This window comes from Netta rufina (genome assembly GCF_964035555.1).
Source record: "Netta rufina genome assembly, chromosome: 2".
Lineage (NCBI taxonomy): Eukaryota > Metazoa > Chordata > Aves > Anseriformes > Anatidae > Netta > Netta rufina.
In genome coordinates, this window is record NC_140124.1 from 9,269,011 (window position 1) to 9,293,719 (window position 24,709).

The 24,709-nt window shown below is 36.7% G+C and overlaps 1 protein-coding gene across 1 annotated transcript in view; it reads right to left on the reverse strand.

The window, feature by feature from the left end:
- LMBR1 (limb development membrane protein 1) overlaps nucleotides 1-24,709 on the reverse strand; it is a 65,881-nt gene that overhangs the window by 15,236 nt on the left and 25,936 nt on the right. Inside the window, exons 5-9 of the mRNA XM_084281846.1 lie at nucleotides 24,345-24,448; nucleotides 6,466-6,592; nucleotides 5,922-5,990; nucleotides 3,527-3,591; nucleotides 2,288-2,360 (exon numbers count right to left, since the gene is read on the reverse strand). Of these exons, the coding sequence (XP_084137972.1) occupies nucleotides 2,288-2,360; nucleotides 3,527-3,591; nucleotides 5,922-5,990; nucleotides 6,466-6,592; nucleotides 24,345-24,448 (438 nt within the window). The remainder of the gene's footprint in view (nucleotides 1-2,287; nucleotides 2,361-3,526; nucleotides 3,592-5,921; nucleotides 5,991-6,465; nucleotides 6,593-24,344; nucleotides 24,449-24,709) is intronic.

Here is a 24,709-nt window from a genome sequence, read left to right on the forward strand (position 1 = left end):
CTTAAGCACATAGAGTATTTTCACTATGACAACTGCAGGAAAGTTGCAGCAGCCACGACATAGGAAGTCTGTAGCTTAACGTATCTGATACAGCCCCATAACACACAAATGCGTAAGTGAAGTTAGACATCACAAATTATGCCGCCTAACATCACAGCACTACATTAATTAATGTAGTTAGTACACATTTGTATACATTTAAAAAATCAGTAAACAGGATAAGCTCGCGTCTTCATAGTTCTGGAAAAAATGGTATTTATTTTTCTGGTGTAATTTGTATGTCCTTCTGATTTCTGGCAGAGAGGATGAATCTTTCCATTCTTGCCACATAAATGAAAACCATACTTAAAATTACTTAAATAATTACTCACAAAAACCTTGCAGAATATCTTCTTGTGCATGCAACATTCCCTTCCACCTACATGTTATTTCCAAGTTAAGCTAAAAAGCAGATAAAAATCTGAATGAAGTCTATGAATTTTCTCTTTATAACTAACTAGAGGTTTTCAAGCAGCCCTTCAGATAGTGGTGCCAATGTCGTTCCCTCAGCACGTGAAACAGAACTCAGTTCCCTCTTCCAAGAAGAGGGAAGCCCCATATCTTTCACCTCTCAGGAGAGGGATGGTGAGCTCTGTGGAATTTGCCTAGGTTGCAGTTCTGCTTATGTTAAATTCTTAACAATCCACTGAAAAATAATCCAGTCTTTCAGCTGATACAGGCGACTTCCTTAACGACACATCCTAAATCCAGATCCAATTAAAAGACTTCTACTAGGTTCATCTCACAAGTGAAATTATTAAACTGCAACATAGACACACACCTACATAGAAAAACAACAGACTATCATCTAAACTACACTCTCCACTTGAACAGCACAAACCACCCTGCACTAGGTCTAATAGGTACTTGAATAGCTATTTGTCCATTTTCTGTATTGCTTTTCCTCATACATAAGCACCATCACCATGACAACATAAAATATTCAGTAACAAATACTTTACAGTTCCTAGCTAACATCAAACACATAAAACAATTTTAATTACCCCCATCACAGCTTCAAAGGTGTTCACTCCACACACCTTTTTGCATATTTGTATGTGTATATACATATACATACATATATATACACACATGCATGTCAGTATAAAAAAACCTGGAGCTCCCAAAACAGCAAAGGAGAGCATTGCTTTTAAACTGGGAACCGCGCCTGATTTTAGCACAGAAGCCACTACTCCACCACCACGTTTAAATGCTGGAGCAAAGACCACGACCTCCTGTTATGAAAGATACTTTCTCTGACCAACTTTTATCAGAGACCTATTGAGAAGTGAAAGAAGAAAGGTTTGAGGTATGACTGAAAAGTAAACAAGAAAGGCAAAAAAGAAAAAAAAAAAAGAAAATTGAGGCTAAAATAAGTCATATGCCTTCCAGAAAAGATAACAATGGACAAAAGTCATGACATGAATAATCTTTGTTTTACCAACAAGAAGTAATTGTATGAAATGTGGACAGATGATTTATCCATGCAGTTTACAGCAATTTAGAAGAGAATTGGTACAATGGGATTTTAAAGAGATAGAATTTACATATTTTCCATAACTGGCATTATATATGCAGCAATGTTCTTTATCTTAGAAGCTGAAACTTAATACTGCTTTTGAAATACTTCAGAAGAAGACCTTGTCAAGAATTGCTGAATTGTAATGCTAAACACAAAAAGCCTAAAACGCTTACATAATATATTCATTGTAATTATTCATTAATGGATGTACAACAATTAAATTTACCCTGTAGCTCCTAGAATATAAAGAACTGCTCTGATACTTATAATTTAAGCTAACAAGTCATTATACCATCACTGAAGCAGAAAAAGTACTCCAAATAAACAAAGCTCATCATTCAGAACATTGAGCCTCTTCCTAATAAAAGTATGTTCACTGCTTTTCAGGCAACAGTAAAATACAGTCACAATTAGCAAACCAAACAATTTTACAGTAAGGGTGGAGGATTTGGATTCTCAGTCTCAAAATATTCTCAATGTTAAAACTGATGAACATGTTAAAAACAAAGAGTACACAAGCCAATCTTGTACACAGTAAGCAATCAAATGTAAGCTAGTAATGATTGTTACATACTAAAATCTTGAACTCTGAGAGAAATATTCTGAGAGAATATTTATATAACATTACATAACATTAAGATCAATACATATGACTACTCAAAATTCTGTATTTGAAGCAGAATTTGTATTTACTGTACTGTAACTATTGTATTTGAACAAGCATACCATTGAGCTTCCTCTGAATTGCTTCTTCCTCTAAAGTGATGATATACATCTGCTCATCTAAGTCTTCAAGGATCTGTATTTGGAAACAGAAAAATGACCTAAGCATCAACAGAAAGTCACTTACCTTTTTGACCTACTTGGGTTTGTTTTGTTCTAATAACCTTTATATTTAAATATATATTCTGCAACTTCATAATGTCAACACAAAAAAAACACCATAGGAGATTATTCCATTATGTTACAGTTCTGTTTCTTTGCTGTAAATAAACTTTATGTTAAGTTTTAATTTCAGGTTAAAACTCTTATATTCAATTTCAGCCTAAAGAGACTACTTGGGGAACAGGGGAGCGACAGTACATCTAACCTATATTCAGGTCATTTTATATAGTGGCAGGGAGAAGATAAGTAACCTGTTGACCTTCACATTCAATTTAATTTAAACAAAACTAACTGCAGATTTTGAAAGAGTAAATTAAAAAAAAAAATTCATATGCCAATATTTCAAGCAAATATAAATTGCTAGTGGAAGTTAAAAGCAAAATACATGAAGCCTACCTACCTTACTGTCAGGCACTTTGAATTTAAAGCTTATAAACAGCAAAAGAGTGGTACATATTTTCTTTGTATTTTCAGGATTGACTTGACTAATGAAAAGGAATGCAAGACCTAAACACACCCAAATTTTAGTAAATACAAACTAGGAAACATGACACCAAGGTCACTGGGAGATTTGCATATGGTACAAACTTTCCATTCCCTCACATATTCAGCACAATTACAATATATTATCTATGTTTAAAAGGTTCTAACAGGTGCCAACTACCTGCAGGCAAAGCCAATTTCACTAATTTAAGTACACCCCTAGGTAGTTTTCTTGCCATCCAGCCTTAGTTTGGTCTTACACCCTTAACGCCCAAACTCAGAACAAAAACCACACTTCTCAAGCATTTGCAAAACAAAGTAGGCAATACTGGCAATTAATATTAATACTAATAGTGGTTGTACAGCCTGGTAAGCCAGAGAAGGTCCACACTATTAAAAAACTGAAGAAAGCAGGCTTTTGTGCAATAAGACAAAATTGAAAACAAGTATATTGACTATAGAAAATATTGACTATAGAAAACCAGATGAACAAAAGAGATAATTGTGTAGAAGTACAACCATTCTATAAGAAAACACTTTAATGCCACTGTACCATCTATCAGATAGCACACAAGCACAGATTTGTGTAGCACTTACTGTTGGCTTCACCAGCAACTGACCCATTACTGTAAACATCCGTGAAAGTCCCACTGGCGTGCATACTGCAGAGGAAGGAAGATTACACAAAACAGTGATTTCTAAGTCAAAGACTGATTTTTCTTTGCAAGTACAGTGTTTATGTCACGTTACACATAAAACTAGGTACAGTTTTGAAAAGAACAGAACTTCAAACTCCAACCTGAACTTTAAAACTTATTGCTATTTTTCGATTTCAAACAAGACAAGCATCTCTCCAAGAGCATAGCTGATTTTTGTTATCAGGGAACACCATATAAACAGATATCTTACACTTGCTTACATAATTATTTATTCAAAGCATGTGGCACCAGAGGCTATGTCTATATGAGTATGTTCAGCAGTGCCAGGAAGCATTCCTGGGCACTAAGACTTGATTGTCTACAGGAGTAAATTGCAACAGCTATCCCCTGCATGATTTTGCCCTGGGCCAGTTAGCACTTTCCCCAGAAATTCCCAGGTGTAGTTCTGGAGCTCACACAGTGCAGGAACCATTATCACAAGGCAATGTGCACACAGACACCTTCTGGAAACTGCAATACCATGGATGTGGATGGTGGGTGGAATAACACTGCTTGGCCACAGTGCTGCTGAATGTTTCTGACATTTAATCTGCTAGCACAGGTGTAGCTGTAGCTGTAAGGTCAAGAGATCATGAAACCACCGTGCTGTAAAAGTTCACTGTAATTTCAGTTGGCAGTAGGCTCAGCTACCAGATTTTAAGCTACTTTCTTTTTTATGAAGTAACAGATTGCCCTTTTGATAGTAGACTTGATGGTTTCCAGGTATGGTGCACATATGCTTGTTGGGAGAAAGGATTAGACTCTGATCTTTCACTAATAATTTATTATCAACAGTTTAGGGAGAACAGCCTTCAAATACTAAAGCATGTAGGAGATGGAAGGAATTTGTAACAGCACAGATGAGGATATATTTATAGTTTATTTGATCATAAAGTAGTTAGGTTAAATAAGACAAGAAGCAGCAAACAAGATTTTAGTGAGGATTACGTTCATTTTTACTAATGAGTGCTTCACTACGGCTACTACACATTAGAAGAAGAATACAAAAGTATTGATAAAGACTACCCTTAGCTAGTCTTCCCAAACTATAGGGGGAGCCTGCAGGCAAAGGAGAGAAGGGAAGAGACTGCTGCAAATAACCCTCTCAATAAACCTATCACTTACTTCCTGATACACTGCTTCAGCAATTAAGCCAACTGCAGATCTAATGAAGCTCCACCCCAGCATCCACCCCTTTCTAACTGCTATATGCTGCCCTTTCAGCTACACAGGTAACAGCTTGGAGGGCTTTATGTAATTTCAGTGATTTGGTTGTTTAAGTTACAAATGAGTGCTCTAAAATTGGCATTTGATCCCAATGATTGGGGTGAACTGCTACACAGTAGCCCCAAAACACATGCTAAATTTTCAGCTCTGCTGAAACTGACAGCAAGGCACATGTAAAAGTCTGTAAGCCAAGTTCCCCATTAGGAGGTTGAGCAACTGTTGTGAATCAGTCTCAAAGAGCCTAGGTGTTCATGAATGAGATGGTCAGAATTATACTCTTTACTTCTCCCCCTTCCATTACTGTGGATTTAAGAATCTCCACATACAGAGAACCTGAGGAGACTCAGCCAAGTTCTCCCAGTAACACCTTTCATAGACTGATCTGCTTAGTTTTATGTAAATGCCTCAAACTACCATCAATCTCAATCCTTTATCCATAGCAACAGCCCTATAAATGCTAGCTGTAAACCTTTAAAATTTAGAAAACAGGTGAAAACATGATGATCTAGAAAAGGAGATGATGTGCCCCCCCCTTGGCTTTTTTTTTTTTTTTTTTTTAATAATAATTCGGGGGGCAGTGGAGGCATGAAACTATAAGTGCAGTTTGGAGCCTCCCATGATCTTTTCTACTCCCCTAAACAGGGACAAGAGAATTCTGTCTAGGACCGGTTGGAATAAGTTTGGTTTTGTTGTTGTTTTAAAAAACACTGCATTTGTTTTGTACAAAACCAAGTAACAGATCTCTGGACTGGCCAGATACTAGTTTCATGACTACGAAAGTTAGCTGTGTTGTGTTCTTGCTTCTGCCTTTACAGGAATATTTTCATTTAAAAAAGGGAGAAGGATAGTTTATTGAACACAGGACAAATTAAGTATTCTATGAAAATGTAACTGGTTTACAAACTTCAGAATTCAAATGTAACAAGTTTATACTAAGATTCTATCTTATAAAAATACATATAATTTTTCATATTCAACTTTCATATTGAAGAACAATTTCCTTCAGTTTTTAAAAAACAAATAGAAGCATTCATCTTTTGGAAAAAAAAAATCGGGGAAATACTTACACAGAAGTAACAAGCATCCCATCAGTGATATACAGGAATATAAATATGGGAGGTAGAATTCCCAGAGGTCTGCAAAGAACACATTAAGCACAGCCTCAGTTCATTATGAATAGACTACTTATGTCACAAATACAACTGAATTAGCTTCTTTCCCTAAGATTTCTTCTCCAGGATTGAAGAATTTCTGTGTTTTGAAGTATAAACTAACAATTACTCAGTTAATAAATCTGCAGGCAACAAGCTGTCCTAGCACTTAAGCTTGAAAAATATCTTTATCTTTTATCCCTATCCCACTTAAATCACTTGCTTTTAACATATAGATACACAACATCGCATCCACAGGAGCAAGAAACATCTCACCATGCTAGAAACTGACTTAATAAGCTTACTGAACAGAAAAAATGGCATTAATTAAATTAATATGACTTCTCAACCTTCGCAATACTCAGAATATTTACTAGAAATACTTTTATTTGAAAATATCCATTTCTAAAATTTAAAAAAAGACAAAAGCATTTTTTGTTTGTTTTTTAAAATTCCATACCATACAAAGATTCCATACTGGCAGCATCATTGTCTATGAGAGCTGAAGCCACCCATACGATTCCAAGGATAAGCAGTGCAAGAAGTATAAGCATTACAAGAGTTTCCAAAATGCGCGCTCTGATCCCCTGTGGGCAGAAGAGGAGAAAGAAAGAAAAAGAAAAACACAGCAAAAGAACTTTGAATCAGATATTTTCAAACATAAGAAAAATACAAATAAATAGCAGTTTCTTATGCCTAAATATATATCCATGTTTTATCGCGTAGACAAAAGAATAACATGTAATGTACATTTAAAATACAGCCTTCCGTGTGCATAAAAAAAGGAAGTACTTATGGCTTTATAATGCCTGGATTGCGTTTTTCCCCTTAAAATGACAGAAAGATGTTTTAAATTGCATATGCCTTACAGTTCTCATTAATCTCATTATTCCATAAAATATTCTTTATACGATATGATTTTGCCTGAGCATTTTTAAAAGATGGATTACTTTCCTAATACTTTCAGCAAAGAAAAGTGGATTAGCAAATTTTTATCTATGATTCCAATCAAGGGAATGGAAAGCCAATTATGGCAAATAGCCAAATAGCCCTGCAAGCATTAAAGCCCGCGTAGGTACAATGCACCAATTTCGTTAAAATACATTCTTCAGCTGAAATTGCTTCTGCACAGTCTACAGAGCCCTCAAGCGTATGGCCAGAGAACTGCTCCTGCTTGGCCTGCTCACACCGCTGCAGCCGCATCCTACAGCTCCCAGCCCTGCATGCTCCACGCTGAATCCAACTTCTCCCTTGTGCCACACAAATCACAGGTGTACGAGTTTGTACCGCATTTTTCCTCATGAGCAAATGCTGTAACTACTCTAATTGCTGTGTTCCATCTGCGAATCTAAATATACCAAATAATACCAGAAATCCTTTTTAAGTCCTGTTTTTTTTTAACACTAACTTTATTAATAGTGTGGTTGGGACACTTTCTTTAGAGGTCTTTACTCTTAACAGAATTGCTGTTCATATAACAATTTTTTCTTCAGTTGTCAGCATGTGTCTCCACGAACAAACCCAATCTCCTGTTTCTCACACAGGCTCACCCGAACTTGGGCATATTCTACTGAAAAAAAAATCTACTTCAGAGTTCAAAGAAGGGAGCTTTACTTCATTCTTTGCCCGCTCTCACTACCCCTTCTCTCACTGCTTAACACACTGCTTAATAACCTTCACACAACACATCCACTGAAAGTTAGGTTCCTGACACGACCGCAGCATCCAACGATGAATGAAGAACTTACACATCCCAACCACGTGCATTTATCTTTACCATGTGCATTTATCTCCTATAATACATGAATTCCTCTCTGCCATCAGTCCCTACAAAACAGGCAGCATAAAGGTAGCACAAACGAGAAAACAGACAAATAGAGACCTTCACACAACTCCCCTGAAGGCTTATGTGGGCAGATCAAGACAAACTCCATAAAGGCTCTCAAACACCAAATTTCAAACTAAAAGGTGGTATGGATAAGATATGGATTTGCTCCTAGGATGTATTTTGTGTACAATAAGTTACTTTGAGGTTAAGTTATTGAAAACTATTTTTTACAGTGCTCAGAAACTAGCTTTGTCTTCTCTGAGTTATTCTGAAGGCAAGCACCTAAGCCAAATATATGTATTTGAAGATGAAAGATGAAGATGAAAGCCGCATATTAAATACTAGAACTTCAGGAATAGGTTACCAGAAAACAAACGCATTACAGTCCAATCTTTGTGTTGTAGTTCTGTTCCCCTCCCCACAAAAAAATCACGAAGTTATTGATTTTAAAAAGAGCTCTGTAAAAACAGCAATCTGAACTTAAGAGGTACCTAAATGCAGTAGGTTTGGCAAGTTTTATCTCCAAATTTATCTACATCAGTCCTCCTTTCAGTAAAGAGCACTGATACAGAGCCTTCACTGTGCAACAGAAGAAAGTCACAAGATTAGAAGAAAACCCAAAACAACCAAGGACACAAGAACGCAGAGAGATCTGCTCCAGGCTTTACAAAATGCTTGATGACTCCTCTCCTTGGCAAAGGAAAATGTGATGCTATCTTCTGGGCTTCTGACGGCCTCAGCCCCAAGAAGTGGAGACCATTTTAAGACCATCTAGTTCCAACCCCCCTGCCATGTACAGGGATGTCACCCACTAGATCAGGGCTTTGAATAATTTCGACCTCAGAAAATTAGATCAATCTCCTTCCATTCTCAATAGATACACCTAACTTCACATTTCCATGATGCATCAACAGTACTGCAGTCTCTCATAGAGAAGCACAACTGACAGTTCACTCCAAGAGCGAAGCAGGTTTTATTTTTGCATTATAAACATGAGATACACACAAGATTCAAGAACTGACGATCATTACAAAAAAATATTTTGAAAAACTTTAATGAAGTGACTAGGCAGAAACATTTTGTCATAGGCATAACTGCCCAGGACTTTTTATTTTTATTTTTTATTTTCGAAAAGATGCTTAAGGACATAGGTGAATACTTACTCGTTTATGTGCCCACAGGACTGTGCTATATTTACATACACACACAGAAAATTCCTGGAGAAGTGAGCTATAGATACTTGGTATGTTTTTTTTCCTGACAGTAGGTTTGTTTGTTCAGGTGGGTTTTTTTGCATAATATTCCTCAAAAAAATAATGTTTTCACATTAAAATTAGTAACATCACTAATTTAAGAGCTGGACCAAATGCTGTACTACTGACTCTTGAGAACAGAGGAAAAAGAGGTAGATCCAAGCAAGAGACACATAACATTTCATTTCGAAGAAAGCAAAATTATGCAAACCAACCTTGAAATTCACTGCTGAATTTTTTGATTTTGTGAGCAAAGACCTCCCCACTGACTTTTTTTTTTTCCCATTTTGGCTTAACATTTCTTCTTTGAGTCATTTCATTTGCCTTCTCTCCCACAGTCCCATTATATTACTCAGCTTTCTTACACAAACAAAATGTCATGGCACATCTCTGTGGCACAGAACATATTGCCACTCCTGTTTCACAGAATACTTTACTGCACTTTTTGAATCTATTTACTCCCCATTTTTCTTTGTGGGAAACAGAACATGAGGTTCAGAGTCTGACATCTTCAAAAACAGCAGCAAACACATCTAAAACTGGAGATTTTAGACCATCTTGTAAGAGGATGTTTGTTGTTTATGTACAAGACAGATATGATGACGTAGCCTGAGTGCAGAGTTAACAAATGAGTACAATATGGAAACGTAGTGTACATGTAGGTATGCAGGACCACTTCAAAGTAACATTGCAGCTAAGCAAGGAAAAGCTCAAGTCATACAGTGGTAAATGTCAGAAAAGTGACTGTATTTGTCACTTTTTGTTGGCAAGTGACAAGTTGGAGAAGTCCTTTGATTTCTCATTGGTGTGCAACTGGAAACCATGGAAACCTTTATCACAGAAAGGAAGGAGGAGACCTGCAAGCAAGCTGTGCACGCACATGTGTGCGTACTCCTGAGTACTGGGTAGGTGAGGGAGGGAGGTGCAACAGTCATCTTTGATTTCAGGCTTTTCCAGTTCAATTGTTGAACTGGGAGAGCACTTCCAATCACCGCTTAACATTCCCATGGAAGCTAAACTGATTACAAGAAAGAAGAATGGAAAAATAGTTCGTATTTTTAACTTTGCATATTGTTTTAGAGAAGGAAAATGAAGTTGTCCAAGTCTTCATCTGGTCTTCCTTTCCTAATGGTCCTGACCAGTAGGTAAGAACAGGGAAAGTACACACTACAAAACCAAATATCTTGCATCAGATGTTTCAGAGACTTGTTCTATGTCAACGTTGAAACCCTGCAGTACTTATGTTAGCATGCAAATTTTGAGATCAAATCCCTTGCTTTCTCTTGGCCTCTCTTTCTCTTAGCTTAGACAGCAATAATGTGAGTTAAAACAATGCACTGGAAGTGTTGGGAAGAAGAACCTATCTCTAGTCTTCAATTTGTGCATAATTTCTTGTGTAGGCCCAAAAATGAGAGGAACATTGTTCCCAACGTGGACTCATCCACTTAGCGCTGTCCTTTAGGAACTATAAGCCACAAAAATGACATTTATTTTGCTAGCCAGTAACTTTAGTTTTGGTAGACCAATTTTAAAAGTCTTTTTCCATGAAGGTATCTGACAAAAGATCAACTGTCACTGCTTCCACCACTACAAGCACGCGATGATCTTTGATAATTGCTGAACAGGAAATCAAAACACATCAAAAAGCTTGCCATTTCCTCAAGTTTCAGATCATCCGTAAAGCAAAACAAACAGGCTTCTGAAGGTAAATTACCTGCACGGTTCCCTGTTGTCAGGAAAGCAGAAGCTTGGCATCATAGAGGCCAACTTGATGCAAAAAATCTTTTTTGGATGCAGGATGGAAAACAATGTGGTCAACAAAAACTTCAGAAACTAATTACTATAATCTGATAGATACTACAATTAAGATGTTTATTAAGACAATTGGGGAATTAAGACAATTGGGGGAAAAAGATTGGCAGATGGTACCCTCTAGCCCCACACCCCTTTATTTTTTCCAACTTCAAAGAAAGTTTCTCAGTCTAGACTCAACAGCTCACCTACACTTTTACTCACAGCACATTTTCAAAATTCATCCAGTTCTTTAAAGCATGCACTTAACCAAGTGAAATATTTTGTTAAAGAAAAGATGTCCAAAACATCAATCCCAGCAGCCTGGAACTTGCCAGAAGCCTAGTAATATCTGTCATCTTCTGTGTACACTAACGAGGGGTAAAAAAACAAAACCAAAAGATGAACAAAAAAAGCATTTGAAGCTTCCAAGGCATGCCAACAAATAAAAGCTATCCTAAGAACACATTCTAAGGATCTTGCGGTTTGTAAAGCCTTGAAGATGTCTGACTCTCAGGCTTCTTTAAAAATCAATTGTTGAGACATTCAGAAGTTTTTATAGATTGCTTAATCCTGAGCTACTTACACTGCCTGTAGCAGTGGGCCTAAGGGCTCATGTTTCCAGAAATGCTGTATTTGAGCAAGGAAGATTAATTATTTTACGTGTTATGTTGTTTGTTGTTTTTTTTTTTTTCATTTTATTTTTTAAACTCTGAAAGGCATCTTCAGAATCTTGCCATGTTGCCTTCATTCTGGATAATAAATAACCAAAATGTGTTAAAAACAGCACATGGCCTAAAAAGTGAATTCTTCTGAAAAGCCCAGCGAAGTACAAATAGCAACAACAGTTCTGAAGGGATGACAGATATCATGCAAAAAAGGCAAAACGTATAATTATTAAGAAAAAAATCTCCCCAATAAATTTGTAATAAATGGGATTATGATTATGCAATTGAAACACATTAGAATCTGTTTTACATTGTGTTTACACATAACACCTAGAGCTTGGGTTTTACTTTACAAAAGAATGTGTGTTCGACGATAATTTCTTACAGCTTTTCAATAAAGAAAAGGGAAATCTCTTGATAGCTGATTCAAGAATTTTTTCTTTCATTTTAAATTTTATAACTATTTTGTATTGTTATATGATATGATATTGCATTTATATCATCCAAATAGTTCACCATTAAGTTAGCATAAGTAACAAGTGAAGACCTTGCACTACACAGTGACTGTCCAAAAGGTTTCAGGTGTTTTGCCTGACTAGCAATTAGCACAGGAATCTTTCATTATTACAACGAATCACAGGGATAGGGCATAGGCTAGAAACCTGCTGAGTGCTCCCCTCTTCACTTAAAAGTCACAAAAATTCTGGAAAAGCTCAAAAGGACATCTCTGATGACTGTAATTCTTGCAAAGCTAGGATAAAACACGCACCACATGGCCAGGGAATGCACTGGTTTGTCTTCCAAGCGATGGTACAACCCCATGCCAGCAACTCACAAGCTGCTACATTTTGGGAAAAGATCACATAAATGATAGCAAACGAGACATTCCTTGCTCATTTTTGATCTTCCAGTTGTGATTAGAAACACCTTTTTCAACAGTTTAAGCTTTATAAAGATTTCAACATGTACGTACAGATAATATTTACCAAGAGTTCTTGCATTTTAACACCAATGAATGAGCAGAAGAGCTTCCAAAACATTATTTTCACTTTCCATAAAAGCCCAAACTGCTGGTAAAACCAAAGAACTGCAGCCCCACCTCAACTAAAAGCTTTTCTTCATTGGAACACTTCTTGGCTGTAGTAGTTTTGATGAACAAATTATTAGCTCCTATAAAATGGACATTTTTGGAACTACCTTACAGATACATAGCGTAACATGGATTTTGGGTGGTTCCACACTGTAATTTGTTTGCAAATTTTACAGAGGAAAAAGGCAATTATCAACGAAGTACAAATTACAGCGTGTTACACACGAGAACAAAGAGTCCTAACAATGTTTCTATGGTGCTGAAAACTTAAACACAGTTCTGCTTGGATATCTTGACCTCTCGCAAGGTAGGTAAACATTACTTTTTACACTATGCCCTGAGCCATAGGGAAAGCCTGGGAAACATTTCTGCAATCACAGCACACTTAAAATACACACGAAGCCTATTGTTTTCACGTGACAAAACGGAGTCTCAGTTTTCTTAAGATTTGCTTAGTGAGACGCTGACTGCAACAAACATGCATGCTAACATCTGGAAAAAATAAACAGAAGTACTAAAAAAAAAAAAAAAAACAGAATTACAGAAGGTACCAGATTGGAAATGTTATATATTGAAGTCTATTTTTTAGCACCTGATACCCTCTTCTCCTGGATTGCAAGCACTAGTAGAGACCTCACCTTAAAGCACTCTATAATCATTTCTACGTTTTGAAACTATACTTTGAACAACCTTTGCTGTGACGTATTCAAGACAGTGCAAAAATGAATTTATTTATAATTGAAAAAGAGGCATTCTCCATCAGGTATCAAGGAAATACAAACTAAATTTAGCGTATGGATATATTTAGCTAACTCAAATTATTGAATCAAAACCAGCCAATGCCTCAGAACCCTCACAGAACAAACTAAACATTTTTGATCAAGAAATAATGCATCCAGGCAACAGATTCAAGCAACAGGAAAAAAGTTTTGATGCCCATGCAGGAATTAAAGACTAACTAGCACTGACCATAGCTCCTCCACACTTTCTTCCCTTACACTGAAACTTTCTGGCCTGAAGGCACCTTAAAACCAAAATGAACACACTTCTCTCACAACACAGCAAGTATATTTTAAAGCTTGTATTTATTTTCTATTCATTACAAACCTTACAATTTAATATTCACAAAACAAGCAAGTTCCAGCTAATTTCTGCCAGTATCTTTTCCCAAGTGATTTCAGCGGTTACCACTCAATGGTTATCATCCAATGAAAGAGGTAGCTGAAATCATCTGACTGTACAGAATAGTTATATAGGATAACGAACAAAATCCAAGAAATTAAGACAGCAGAATTGGAGAGAAAAAAAAATGAAAATTAAAGGATCTTGATGGAAAAAGAAAGTATGATGTCTTTGGGTACCAGCTATAAACACGAAGCAAGAAGTACAGGGACTACACGTGCCCAATTGGAAATGATGGTATAAACTTGCATAACAAGGGGTCACCAAGAAGGTGTCTGTTTAGTAGACTGGTAGAGCTGACATCTCTCCAGAATACAGTACATGCAGTACATCGTGGAGTGCCAAACACCTACACCCTCTTCTCCAGGGCCCCAGAAAGCCTTCTGGCCCTAACCGCTGTGTTACCGCATGTTCTGGTTCCATACCCATCCAGTCTTCCTGTTGACACGATTGCATGCAAATAACTTGCTGAAATAGCCTAAGAACCAATACGAGCTCCCAGCAGATTTGCATCCTAACTACAAGGATGGAAAATTGTTCTCTCACCCCTTTTTTTTTTTTTTTTTTTTTTACCCCCAGGGATCTATTGAACTATCCGAGACAAGACAAACTCCAGAATAACAACATGAGTCATCTGTTGTCTGTGTCATTGTTTCAAATACGTGGTTTCAAAGTACTTAAGGAAAGAGCACATGCCTGACTTCCACATCAAGGTATCGTTCTTGCACATTTAACATAGAAATAATGTACTGGGAAAAAAAGTCCTTCAAAATTTTAAAAGACATACCAGTCTCGTAAAAGCTAGACAGGATACCAGAGAAAAAGCAAATATCTACTAGGTGGAAGAAAATAATTACAGCCTATGGTTGTCACATGTTACAGCCTGCTCTTCCCTCATATGCAAAAACTGTTACACACACACAAAAAGGGGAGTACGTCAAAGCTCTTATTAAAAAGGAGAAATGCACATCTCCTATTGCTACAATAGTAAAAGCATAAAACTGTTTGGGGGAGAAAGGCAGCAAAATGTGAAAGGATACATATAGTGAAATTATGGCTATCCCCTCACTATCCCCTTCTCCTCCTCCCCCCCCCCCAAGTTTCCTCTGTTGTTCCATTAGCTAGCTCAGCCCTCACTAATTAGCTCTTAGGTGCTCCACTCCCTCCGCCTACCAAGTTTCCTACACTTTCCCAAGCCACCTGCAACAACAGGGGAGCTGTGGGATTTCTGACAGTGTGAGCCTCCCTACAATCACTTACTTTTGGATGAGAAAGATTCTTTCCTGCTAGACTGGAGCGATAGGAAGAAAAATAGATATTTTCCATCTTCTTTATAGCTTGGCAGAGGATTAAAATAAGTAACTTAAAAGTATAAAGAAAGACTTGGAATTTCTGATAGTGTTTCTGGTGGAAAGAAACCATAAAGATCTGTTCTCAGAAGCAAATGACACGTAGAACACAGATCACTATTAAAGTTCTAAAATAAAGAAAAATCTTGAGTTTTTTTGGTGTCAATCTCTGCTATCCATGGCATGGGTAAATAAGATGAGGAAGAGAGCACCAGACTGCTACAAATTCCTTTTAATAAACTGGGAAACTGTTCAAAAAAAGCTGCACCAAAACAAATAGAAACATGAAAGTGGTCAGGGATGAGAGACGAACTCATTGCCTTCTTCAAGCCTTTAACTCAGACACGCTTAATGCTTAGACACCTGCCTTTTTCCATCAACTGAAAGAAGCGACTTCTAGCTCCCCTGGATCAGTCATTTTAGGCACCTTGCATTTAAATACTTTCTCCCTTCAGTCTCAGAGAACAACACAAGTTTCTATTTAAATGAAATAATTATACGAATTTTATTATAAACTGAGAATTTACAAAAACTAACAAGAAATCTATCTCATGATTTTTAGATATGCAGCTATCAGTACCACAAACAAAAGAGTCTACAGAAGGTATTAACAATGTTTCCATGAAAAAAACAAAAAACAATTATTCATTTATGCCTTAAAAAGAGCATCTACAATGTCTCAATCATTTCAAAAGATTTCAATTCCAAGTTAATGCTTTGCTGCACAAAAAGTCCAGTAACAAAAGATATAACTCCCATAGGACTACATTTCTAGAACCTCCAGCTTCAATTCACATCAGTCTAAAATGAAGAGCTCCCAGCACAGTATTGGTAGCTCTACCACCTGTATGCTTTACAAACAAGTACTTAGCTTAGTGTTTTTACTCATACAGAACTCTGTAAATTAGAATAAGCTCAAAAAAATATATATAACTGTAAAAAAAAAAAAAAAAAAAAAAAACATAATAGATGCATTCACTAAGACAGCAACAAAGATTCACAGTTTACTCCATTTGGAGGGCTGCAGCTACCTGTTAAAGCTTTTAGCAAAGAATTATGGAAATTCCACAAAATATGAGCATGCTAAATACAGCAGAACTTTGTAGCAGCTGAACTGCACAAGTTCAGAACGATGTAGGAGTGGGGAAAGCACAGGAGTTCAGCAATGCTTTTTGTTCCTGGCTCAGGCGAGGTGGAATAACTAATGCTCCAGTGCTAGCTTCTAGAGCCTAATTAGTTTCACAGATGACTACCTACTCATGCAGGAGTCACCTAATACAATTTCTTACAGTATGCTAGCAAAGTAATGGTCAGAAATCCGCCTTTTGAAATAACACTAAGCTTGTTTGGGATTTTCCTTGCACAGTATTTTTATCCCAATATTACTAACAGGCTTTGTTTCATTCTGTTATTGTATAGATTTTTGTAACTGAAACACATGAAAATGTTGCAAGGCCATACATTAACCTGACGTTTTGCTCTTCTATCAACTTTGAAGAACTGTTCAAAAAAGTAAATTATAATCTTAACCCCATAAACAACAGCAGAAAGGCAGAACCGTTGCTCAGCTATGAAGTCACAATGAGGCAGGTACTGCAGATAAGCTACACTGAATAAACTACACCTTTAGTTTATCTCCTGTTGCCTTATTTTCTGTAACTTGCTTTCAGGCATCTTTAAAAGAAGTACATTTTAATTTATGGAAGCAACCAACTGACATTTAACTACTTCAATGAAACGGAGCACAGATCACATCTCATCACATCTTGATCCAATGTGTGCAACAACCAATATCCACTTATTTCCCCCCTCAGCTGTCCTCAGATATAGAACTGTTATATATATTCAGCAAACCATAGATCTCCTTGTGGTAGCATAAAAAGGTCGGATTTTGCTCATAAAGTCCCCAGTGGAGTTAAGCAAGATGTTTTATAAAACCACATGAAATGTTTTATATATGTACAAAAACAAGTCCACACTAAGCCATTCTTCCTCAATAGCCAAAGAATGCATGTTATTCACCTCGAAGTTGCTGTCTTGTACAGAAATGCTGTCTTGTACTTTGTTCTTAAGTGTCTAAATACAGACACTACGCTAAATTACACATGTGGAAGTCTAGGTTTTGAAATACAAAAATGAGTATAACAAACATTCCCAACTTCTTCTCGACCTGTAGGGAGTTCTTACCATCTTTAGTTTGCCTTAGTTACACTCATTCTGAAAGGACAGAAGAGATCCCTGCTTTACTTTTATACACAAAGCTGTTCTCCTCTCCCACTAATTCCCAGTATAGTTACATACTCCAATCACAGCTTCCCAACAGCAGCCCATGCACTCACATAACTCTTTTCAGAGTAATTTCATGAAATACATGTTTAAGATAAGAAATTCTTTTTTCCTCTGCAGAACTGCAAATAAAGGACCTGGTGGTATAAAACTGTGATTTTAGCATGTTTTCAGAAAACCCACTGTAGACACCTGTCAATGTGGCATGCTACCAAGTAGAGCAGACTTCTTCTATCACTCCCAGATATCTCAAGTTCTTCTCACATGCAGTATTAGATGTGCCTAAACTAGCCTTTACATCACAAATTATAAGAGCACCAAGTTCAGGTGTGCACAAGTTGTTTCTGAGACCTCAATGAAAGCAGCAAGCATATGAAGATTTCAACTCTATTATTTTCAAGGCAAAATTTACTATCAAATATACTCCTTCACTATCCAGCTTGCATCTTACAGATTATGTTACGAGTTTGTATGACTGTCAGCTAAGTATACTTTTATAAGGGAGGAGAAGCCCTGATCGAGCTACTTGCCAGATCAGAACCACAAAATAATCAGCATTTGCTTCTAAACAACAACAAAAAATGTCTAATAAATATTAAGTGGTGTCATTTTAAATGACTCTGCTTTAAAGAACTAGACTTCATATCTGAACTTAAGATGTTAGCTTATGTCAAAAATACAAAACCAAACAGCTGCCTTTGATGTGACTGATTAAACAACTTTTGTCTCTGGTATTACTAATGGAATGAGCAAATGGGCTGCAATATAAGGTACAATAATTCAGTTACATACTAGTAAACATTTCATAGAGATCAGAGCACTAAAGTTTCAGTTCATGCTGAATGATTTTATAGACAAATAAATAAGAGCTAATACCAAATAAACATACGCTGTCAACAGGGTACCTCAAGACTATTTGGTGAGCCATTACCCACAGTGGCCCATGGCTATTGCCACTGGAGGTACAAGCAAGCATAAAACATGAAGTCAAATGCTGTTTCCAAACAAGGTTCAAGTCTCCTGCGTTCTCCAGATTGCTTTCACAGAAAAAAAAGCAGGATAAATGCAGAAAATCAACTGTTTAATTCAAGGCAATCTCATATTAGAAAGGTTTTCCAAGCAACCTTTCCCAGGATTATATTATAGGGACAATTGCTTTCCATGAAATACTTGTTGAGATCAGCAAAGCAGTTTCTAAATAGTTCAAAAGTACCTGTGAACAGATTTCTTCTATTGGTTTCATCACATGGCAAAAAAAAAAATATACTCCCTACTTTTGCTGTAGGTATCTGTAGGATTCTGGTTTAACAAAATGTAGAGCACAACATGATAGTCTATTTTTTAAGTAGAAAAACATGGAAATTAGAATTTCCACATCCACCAAAAAAGGGAAGAAGCAGCCTTACTTATCTACATTTATTGAGGTTTACATTCCCAAAGCTTGAAAATGCTACGCACTGCAACATGATATATTTGAAATTTAACCAGAGTTCCGTCTTTCTATTTAGTCTCATTAACATACCTAGGAAAATATGTTTTTCAATTGCAAAGACAAATGTATCTATCAACTCCAACACTGGAGATGGAAGATGTACATACGATGGCTACTCAGCAAATGACAGCCTATCTTTACAGTAAAAATAAAGCTGTTTCTCTAAAAATGTTTGTAACTGTGCTTTTGCAGAGCTCCAACATTTCACTCCCTCCCACAATAAATAATTTTATTTACAACGCACCTTCTTAAAAGTAGTGCTCCAGAGAAAAAGAGGAAGGAAGTGTTTAAGAGCAGAAATCTCCGTATTTCAGTATTTGGGGCAGAAGCCTTGTACCAGGTTTTACTCGCAAGGGCTAAGCTGCAACTGCTAACACAGGCAGGACTTGGCAGTCACGACAGCCAAGTTTTATACAGTAGCAAGCACTACGCAGTAAACTGTTCTGAGCTCTGGCCCATCTCACCTGCCTTAACCGTATGAATAAATTGCTACGTTTAAGTGGTGGTTTTTATTAAAAATAAACTCAACTAGAATTCGGGAAGAGATATCAAGGGAAGGCAAGCAGATGGAGAGACTGGCTGACACATAACAATAGCTGGTGAAATATTACTCTTATTTTCTGTAATAAACACCAAGATCAAAACATTATGCAAGTTAAATTTCCTTGAAAGGTTCCCAGCAGGAGTTTTCCTTTTTGTTTGTGCAGTACGCGATTTCCTCTCACCCACAAAAAACATACCAAGAATGTGCATGTGCCACTAACACTAAGCAGCACTTCCTTAATCACTCATTTCCAACAATTTATGGATGATCAGTGGCAAAAACGAGCAAAAATAATGAAAGCATGCAATGAAAGCTCATTGAGACAAACCGGCTTGGACTTCCTACTCATTTCTGTGTCTCTTTAAGATGGGGGTCTGATACAAATTAGCCACTGGGAAAAAAGTCATCTGGTCATAAAATACAGTACAGGGTCACTTTTATGTAAGTTTGCCAAAAGGGACATAAACCAGGACAATTTCAAACTGTGACACAGGATAGAAGTATATTAAAAAAATCTTTGTTCCTCCTCCATTGTGCTGTCATGTTGCTCAGCTTTATAGACGTTCTGAGCACCAGCTCTGGCCTCTTCGCTTCCACCTGGTCTACCTAATTAATTAAGCAAGGAAGTTACCTCAAATTTTTGTACTATTTGTTTTTATTATCATGCACTTCTTTTGATGTTCCAGGAGTTAACCTCTTAATCCACAGACTCTGTGTGCTGTGTTCTGAACATTTTGGGATGTCTGGATAATTTGGATAATTGGTCAGGATGTTGCTGTCGCTCATGTTAAACTTTATGCCATGACTTCAAGTTCAAAGATCAGTATTAAGGTAAAATGCTTCATAAAGCCTTTTTAAAACTCTACACTCCTGATCACACAATATCTAGTTATACCAGTTTCTCACGGTGGTAAATGGCACTATTTGTACTTTCTTACAAGGAAATTACTCCTAAACATCTTTATCTTTGTCAACTTCAAACAAATACAAATTTCAGTTGAAGTTACATCAAGAGAAAGCATATTTTAAAGGTCAAGAAAAGGTACAGCAATTACCTCCTCAAAAAGGCTCGCCTCCTTCACCCAGCAGCATACATGTAGTTTCTGTGCAGTCTTATCACCCATGGAAACACCAGCACCATAAACTACAGAGCCTCCACTACAAATACCACAATTTCAGAATAATAAGGGATGAGGTTAGTTCTGACATTAAGAAACACAGCTGACACCTTTGTTTCATAGCTGTACTACAGAATTTGTGAAGGTCGACGGCAAAGAACTGGAAGAGGCTCTAAACAAGAAATAACTTGACACAGACTCTACAAAGGAAGACAAGAAGAATTTAGAAGGACATCAAGATGTTTTTAAGACTGGTACAGGACATTAAAGTTACTTCAAGCTATCCCAATAGTTTAGTCAACAGCATTGGCTAAGGCTTAATATATTGAAACGATCTCTGACTACTTCAATAATCTTGAAAAAGCTGATTCACACGTCCATGTAAGTATCCACATGTGCACAAAGTTACACACGATGGGTACAGATATATACAGATATACATACACCCATACATACACTACTCCAGTTAACAGAAGCCTGCACATGCAAGGATGGAAATAAACTATAGCAAGCACTTAAGCTCTTTAAAAGGGCATGGGCAACCCCCCTTAGGCCCAAAATGCCCTTTTTGAATTACCACAGTGGTTTTAATTAAAAACTAGGCAGAAAATCAGTTTGATTTCCAGTACAACATTGCATCCGTCCACGGTGAGTGCCTAATTTCCGTATTTCTCCCCTCTGTGCAATACCCAAGTGCTTGGTTGTTTTAAACTGTTGCCCTAGGGAAGTCAAAGAGTCTGTAAGAGGGGCCATGTGCCATTTAGTAAGTATACTAGCAACCAAGAAAAAAAAAAAAAAGCCATGGTAAATTGGAAGATAGTTAATCAAACCCATTCAGATTCATGAAACTTAAACAGTTAAGGGGGGGGGCGATACATCCAGAAAATAATATGGAAAGAAAAGGTACACAAAACTGAAAATGCTAACCTATGAGCTATCTGAATAAAGCTTGCAACAAGTTCACATGATAAGTAGGTAAAAATCAACTTTTAGCATAATCTGTGATAAACACTCAGATGAAAACTTTGGGGATTGGGCCCCTATGTGATAATGACAAACATCACTGTCACGACTTAAGCTGAACAAAGAAATCCAATAAAAAATGAAAAAGATGATTCAATTTCAGAACTGAACTTCTTATTTTTTCAGAGCTTCTATTAAAATCCAACAAGTAGTTCTTATACAAAAACCTTCAAATGGATGTCCTGACCGCACGCCTAAATCCCAAATGACCTATTTATTCATTATAACAAAAGTAATTCAATGACAAATTTGAGATGGCCTGCATAGAAGCTTCCCGTGGAACAGTCTTTTCATCCAATTTTTACCCAAACAGGTATCTAAAAAATCAACTGCTTTCCCTACTCCATATGCCCAGCTCCCAACTGAAAGATTAAAGACTCCATATCCTGTGCTAAACGTCTTTAGTCAAGATCTTCACATTTACAATATGATCGTTCTTCTCTTAACTGCTGCAAGTTTTGCCAAATGTATGAAATATTTCTTTAAATTGAGATCACTAAAATCTGATTTTGCCAATTAACAGTAATAGCATTTGAATGACTTTTTTTTTTTTTATAACCCTGGCCCATTAGTCTGATGTGATGAATGACAAAATATGATGACATTTTTTAAAAAATAATTTAAGTACAATCATAAACAAAGTAGTTTCTTAAAGTACCAGAATTCTACACGGTAATCATCATTTCAAAATCTTGTCTGCGGAGAAAGATAACCAAAGTGCCAAAATATAACAGAAGACCTTTCTTGACATCTGCAGACAGATCATGGTTTTTATCTCATCTAGATTTATAAATGGTTCCAAGTGTAAACATGCAATAGTGACCCAAATTCTCTTGACACTGGCTACCAATACATCCCATTCATATGCTTGATAGTTAGAGCATAACTTAAAGTTTCAGGTAAAGTCCAAGTTTAGCGCAGCTGAGTTGCATAATGCATTTATTGTAGACAAATTTACAAGTCAAGGGGACACACTGGCAGTACCATACACAGTACCTTAAAGAAAAAAAATCCATGGTTTTGATTGGACTGCAGAAGACAAATCCCACTAAAGTCAGCTAATTTACACATTAGCTCTAACTAGACACTTAGAGACAAAAGCCAAATGGAATAGCCTCCACCTGGAAACTAAAAGGTCAAACTGAGTTGCTGAAAGTGTTCTCAGCCCTATGGATACCTGAAGCAAAGGAAGGAGAGGAAAACAGAATGTTTTCCAGCCATGTGGGATAAGCAGAGTTAGCCCATGATCAGACTCCTTTGATGTTGAACTCATTAGTGTGGTCATACTGAAGTAACTTGGATACATCCAGTGCAGTCAGTAAAACATAACGCTGCAGCTGCATCAGTGAGCTCAGACCAGGCTATCAAACAAGTACGTACACACCATCCTGCTTGACCCCACAGGTCCCTCCTGACACAGCTATCTTGCTCAGTCTATGTAATCTACCAATAGCTTCAATGGAGGAGTAAAACCCCTATTTCTTCACATTCTTTTCTCTGAAACTTTGAGATTTTCCCCATGCTATGCTTTCTAAGTATCTTCTTTCTTTGCTTTCTCCTCCTGTTCTCTCAAGGGTCTACTTGAACCTTAAAATCCCGAACTGGATGTAGTACTTCATTGGAGGCTTTCCCAATTCCACGAAGAACAAATATGGCAACTTCATCTCCATGACACCTTCTTGTCAATACAACCAAAACTTATGTTTTCTACCCCCACCGTAATCATCACCTTGCTGATTTATGTTATATATGATCCATTAGTGACTCAGTCTTTTGTATCCACCCTCATCAGATTTCTTTCTCCTAGTTTTAGGCCACTTTCCAATATCCTTTGCTTTCTAATAACTGTCATCCAAAGGGTGGGGAATTTTCTTGTATAGCATCATTAGAAACAAAAAGTGTAATCATTTGGATGATAAAGATTAATGAAAGCATGCTACAACTGATCCCCAGACAATTGACTTCAGTTATTTGATATTTACAACTTAAAATTGAATTTGCCATGCCTCCCATTACAGTATTTTTTGTTACATTTCTTTAGTTCAGATAATATAATAGAATTATCATATTATTCAGAAATTGCTTTCCCCAGTTCCATGGTTCACTGAAATAGTCAGCCCTCCCAACTTTCACATATCTAACTAAATTATCCTAAACGGGTAGAGAATAATAAAAAAATTTCTTCACATACTGTTAATACTGACAATCAGGCAGCTGGACTAGATGATCTTTGAAAGTTTCTTCTGTTCTATTCTAAGGAGAACTTTATTTATATTATAAAATAGACCTTTATAACTCACAAATCCAAGTTGTTTTATTTTTTTTTTTTTAAGTTGTCCTTGGGTCATCTATTATCAAGTCACCCTTTCTATTAATAAGCTTGTATTTCTTTGTTGCTTTATTACCAGTATATGTATTGAACCTTCTTTTGTTTTAACATCCCCCAAAAATCCTTTTCCTCAAAAAAAAAAAAAAAAAAAAAGATTAAAACATTTTAAAACACAAGGTAACCCACTTTCTTGATGCCATTGTACATGCCATGTATTGTATACTCACTTCACCTGCTTGTGCATATACAAATGTGCTATCTTGAACATAAGCATATACATCCCAGCATAGTCCTCCCAAATCTGTAATTTGTTCCATCAGAATTGAGGACTGAAAATGGAATATGTACTGTAATCACTCCATATGCATTTAACAGTTTTTTCCTACCTTTTTTAAGCCAGCGAATCCTTCCGATTCCAGGAAGAAAAAGGCAAAGGGCATCAACACAAACAAACATAAATTGGAAAAAAGAGAAGCAAGATTCCACAAACCTGCAATAAACAATAAAGTGCACATGGTAAGTTTCTCAATTAAAAAAAAAAAAAAAGTTAATGTCACAGTTTCCTTCTTTATGTGTAACAACGAAGCATACATTAGTACTACAAAGTCAGTTTTATGGATACACACACATACATAGTTACCTCCAGGTCACCACCAAAAAAAGCACTCCTTTCTCTGCATAATAAACTACTGTCAGAACTGGATATCAACTTCAACAGCAGCAGCTATCTGAAACCTCGGAAGAGAGATTG